Source organism: Lithobates pipiens, unplaced genomic scaffold (assembly GCF_037356315.1).
Source record: "Lithobates pipiens isolate NorthernLeopardFrog02 unplaced genomic scaffold, aLitPip1_a1.2 Scaffold_416, whole genome shotgun sequence".
Classification (NCBI taxonomy): Eukaryota; Metazoa; Chordata; class Amphibia; order Anura; family Ranidae; genus Lithobates; species Lithobates pipiens.
This window is the reverse complement of record NW_027507867.1, coordinates 7250-12213: the sequence shown is the minus strand read 5'-3', so window position 1 is coordinate 12213 and position 4964 is coordinate 7250. Positions and strand designations below refer to the sequence as shown.

General features: G+C 42.6%; 1 protein-coding gene across 1 annotated transcript; it reads left to right on the top strand.

The window, feature by feature from the left end:
* Window positions 1-815: 815 nt before the first annotated feature.
* Window positions 816-2343, top strand: LOC143956831 (ubiquitin carboxyl-terminal hydrolase 44-like; the record flags this gene model as incomplete). The annotated part of the gene is given in 1 exon segment (XM_077467005.1): window positions 816-2343. A coding segment is annotated over 1 exon segment (1484 nt), but the record flags the coding sequence as incomplete, so codon positions are not given.
* Between the last annotated feature and the right edge of the window lie 2621 nt (window positions 2344-4964).

Genomic DNA, 4964 nt, shown 5'->3' with positions numbered 1-4964 from the left:
GGTGAGCCGCAACTTTTCAGTCCTGTGACTGCACCAAAGCTGATTCGAAAACAAAAGGGTAAAAAAAAAATGTACACTCTTCCATTTAACGAACAGTATGCAGCATAGGTATGAAAAGGCAAGGGGAAACGCTTTTAAACCAGATCTAAATTCGCCTTTACTTCCACTTTAAAAAAAAAAATAATATCTTCATTACATGTTTATATTTGTTTATGTGAAATTTAAAAATTAATATTTAAGTTAAAGTGATACTAAGTCTTGTTTGTTATTTAAAAAATAAAAATGACATACTTACCTGCTCTGTTCAGTGGTTTTGCACAGAGCAGCCTGGATCATCCTCCTCGGCACTCCTGGCTCCTCCCTCCTGTTGAGTGCTGAGCTGCTGCTCTGTGTGCCCATTCAGGAATGGAGCCGTGGCCCAGCCCACTCTCTCTCTCCTCATTGGCTCACTGACTTTGACAGCAGTGGGAGCCAATGGAACTTTGCTGCTGTCTCAGCCAGTGAGGAGGGAGCGTCCCGGCAGCTGAGCCTCTTGTGCAACATCGCTGTATTGAGATGTAAGCTCAGGTAAGTATTATGGGTGCTGAGGGGGGCTGTTGCACACAGGTTTTTTTTATTTTTTTTTTATCTTGATGCATAGAGTGCATTAAGATATAAAAAAAAACTTCTGCCTTTACAACCCCTTTTTAATATTAAGCCGTTTTGCACATGTTGTAAGAATGCAGCATGTGCATGAACATGCTGTTGTATATTAAATGTCTATATAATAATTGAAATTGATAGGATCAGTACAACCATCCACAAGCTTCTCCAATATGGCTTTATTCATCATAATTATTGTATTTGCAGGTCAGAATGTATGTGCAAAAAGCAACAGATGAGGTACCCCATAGCTGACCTCAGATCCCGAATATTGAAGATGGATAAGTGTAGACATGTGGGACGACTGCGTGTCGCCCAAGACCATTCGATATTGAACCCTCAAAAGTGGCATTGTGTGGACTGTAACACTACAGAGTCAGTATGGGCTTGCCTGAGCTGTTCACATGTGGCATGTGGCCGATACATTGAAGAACATGCACTGCAACACTTTCAGGAAAGTAAACATTCTTTAGCACTGGAGGTGAATGAACTCTACGTTTTCTGTTACCTTTGTGATGATTATGTTCTCAATGACAATGCCACTGGTGACCTTAAACTTTTACGTAGCACATTAAGTGCAATCAAAAGTCAGAATTATGACTGCACAACACGCAGTGGTCGGACGCTGCGATCTATGGTAGCTGTGGATGACACTTTTACGTCTCATCAAGGTGCAAAAGCACTGCTCCAGAATGAAGACCTCACATTTACTGCTCTTTGGCATAGGAGACATGCGCTATTGGGGAAAGTGTTTAGGTCTTGGTTTGCTTTGACTCCCAAAGGTAAACGGAGGTTGGAGGACGAGCTCCTCAGGGAAAAGGCTGAACAAAGGAGGGAGGAAGCAAGGAAAAAGCGTCAGATGCTAAAGCACAAATTAAAGCAGGAGTTGGAAAGTACTCCTCCACGTAAGAGCTCCCGCTTGCAAGAGCAACTGCAAAATGTGACATCGCCACCACTGCAGAAAAAGCACCAAAATCCAACCCCCACCACAAAACAAAAACCTTCAGGATCTACCTTGGAAAACACCTGTAGACAAAAATTAACCGATTCCCCTGTCAAAAAAAAATCTACTGTTACCCCTGGGGTGACAGGGCTAAGGAACTTGGGGAACACTTGCTATATGAACTCTATTCTTCAGATTTTGAGTCATTTGCATGTTTTCCGGGAATGTTTCCTGCAACTTGACCTAAATCAAACTCAGGAGCTATTGGTAGCTGCAGCCAATGGAAAAACAAGATCATCCAGCCAAACCCCCCCTGCTACAGACTTTGTTAAAATAACACAAAAGCACATTAAAGTAGAAAGGCCTTTGGTAAAGCGCCAAAGCTCCTCATCTGGCCTCAGTGGTGGGGCATCAAAAGGTAGAAATATGGAACTCATTCAACCTAAACCCAGCTCAACGCACATTTCCCTGTGCCATGAGTTGCATACTCTCTTCCAAGTTATGTGGTCTGGTAAGTGGGCACTAGTCTCCCCCTTTGCCATGCTTCATTCAGTGTGGAGGCTAATTCCAGCCTTTCGTGGTTATGCACAGCAAGATGCTCAGGAATTTTTATGTGAACTTTTGGATAAAGTACAACAGGAACTGGAGACAACCAGGACTGGGTACCCAACCCTGATTCCCAGCTCTCAGAGGAAACTCATCAAACAGGTCCTGAATGTAGTCAACACAATTTTCCATGGACAGCTTCTCAGTCAGGTATGTAAACTAATTATAGCATGCCATTAGCAGTCCTGAGATTTCACAACCTGCCAGCATTAAATTACGTTTTTTTCTTATCATTATGCTAATGTGACTTAGAGAGCATTTACTAGGTATATAAACATATTTGATTGTGTATCGAAGTGCAACTTAACTGAACTTTGTATTTATCACAGTGCTAGCAAATAGGAATGTCAAGAGGTTTTATTTCTCCACAGGTGATTTTTGTGTTTGTAGTGATGAGAGACAAGGATCTGATGTATTATTCAGTGTCATTTTTCTCTTTCCTGTCAGTTGTATAGAGCAATGTTTCTCAGCTCCAGTCCTCAAGTACCCCCAACAAGCCATGTTTTCAGGCTTTCCATTATTCTGCAGGGGTGATTTGATCAGTTTCATGGCCTTAAGCTGGATACACGCCATACAAATTTTGTTGTTAGATTTGCCTTTATGTGGTGCATGGGCCTGCCTGATTGCATAAAAATTTAAAAATGTTTAGGTTTGACCTCGTATTATATGGTTTTGGGAAATCTAAAGGAAAATTTCTAAAGAAAATTGTATAGTGTGTGTGTCCAGCCTTCGTAATTATCACAGCCATTTCATCTGAGGGAAATCCTGAAAACATGACCTGTTTGAGACTACTTGAGGACTGGAAATGAGAAACATTGGTACAGAGGATCCAGCAGTAGATGAGATTTCTTGCTGTTAGATTACATATTAAAGTGTAACTGAAGGCAAAACTTTTTTTTCTTATTAGTTTTGGATCGAGAGGAGAGGGATCACCTGTCAGGTTTTTTATTTTTATTTTTTTATTTTATTTTTTTGCTGTCTGCCCCATTAACCAGTTCATCACCAGAAGGATTTACCCCCTTAATGACCAGGCCATTTTTTAGCGGGGCTGCGACATTGCGGCGGAAAGATTGGACACTTTTGACACTTTTTTTTTTTTTTGGGACCATTGACATTTATACAGCGATCAATGCTATAAATAGCCACTGAATACTGTATAAATGTCACTGGTAAGGCTGGGGTTTACACTAGGGGTTAAGTGTTCCTTGGGGGGGGGGGGGGTGTTTCTAACTGGGGGGAGTGGACTGACAGGGAGTGTAGAGAGATCTGCTGTTCCTAGTTATCAGGAACAGCGATCTCTCTCTGCTCCCCTGACAGAACAGGGAATCTGTTTACATTGACAGATCCCCGTTCTGGCTCTCTGAGGAGCGATCGTGGCCGCCAGCCACGCGCATGAGCTCCGGGGGAAAACCTACGGCAGTTTGCGCAACCATGCCAACCTGCCGCAGTATAATGATGGCGGCTGGATGGCAGGCAATTTATAGAGTGAATTTCCTTTTTGTCCTGTTTACAGTTCTTATTAAAAGTAAAGTAAAATCCCAACTTTTAGATGGACATCAGAAATCGAATAAAGGGGAAATCTTCCAAAGGGGGCACTAGTTCTGGTGACACAGCACAATTCCCTCGCTTTGGAGGGATTTCCTATCGCTTCCTGTTTTGGCTATGGGACAAGAAGTGGGGTGGGGGGGGGGTGGAGGAGGAATCTCCCATATGGGACACAGATGGCAAAAAAAAAGATGGGGTTATAACCCTCCCTTACTGTATCCAAAAAGAAAAGTCTTCCCTTTAGCAGTTACCCTTTTAAGTGTGTGTGGACAGTGCACTAATTGTGGATGGTACAGAAACGGCCTTCAGCTGCATTGGCCGTAGTGGATGTGCCAATTGTTATGCACACTGCACTCTCATGACTTTCCTTCTGCATATGTAAGGCCCAGAAGCAAAAGGGCTGTTTTTTTTTTTTTTTTTTTTTTTTTTTTTTTTTTCCCCACTCTTAACAGGCATAGATTCTAATTGTTTAACCTTTTTCCTTGACAAAAAAAAAACGGTGTGCACCTCTTTCTTTTGTGAAAGAGTGGACACTGGGAAGAGACCTTTTAAAGTGCTCTGAAGCATAACAATCAAATCCCATCAAGGGCAAGCAGAATCAATGCAAGCGTTCTGATCTCCCACATTTCCTTGCCACTTCTTGGCATGATACCGAATTCATGTTGGAGGGATCTTTCATTTGTGTGCATTCTTTCCTTACCCTTGTACTAAGTTCTACAGCAGGTATGCTTTAATACAACCAGGGCCTGCCTGAAGTTTTAGTAGCCAGATAGGCTTCATTGTGTAAAATCTGAAATCTGCAACAAAGCCAGACCGCTTTTTTTTTAATCCAATGGATGTGGCTTTATTTAGAGACCCTTTTTCCACACCGATAATTCCAGCAACATTTTTCCTTAAGAAATGGACAAGCATGACTGCCAAAGACCGAGGCATGATGGGACTTATAGTTCCATCATGCCTCTGGAGGGCCACAGGTTGAGCACCTATGCTTTGCGAGCTGAGCTGTAAGGCAGGCCATAGATGGTGCAAAAACACTTCCCCCATAAACACAGGCACACAGGAATATTTCTTGCTGAGCAATTGTCTGCTTCTAGCGATAATCGCAAGTGAATCCGGCAGGCTGGTTGTACCCAAGTTGATCGTTCAACCTCCCACACACGGTTTGAATCTATGCTGGTTCCCTCTGAACCAGCCGAGATTACAACTGTCTATGGCCTGCCTAACTCAG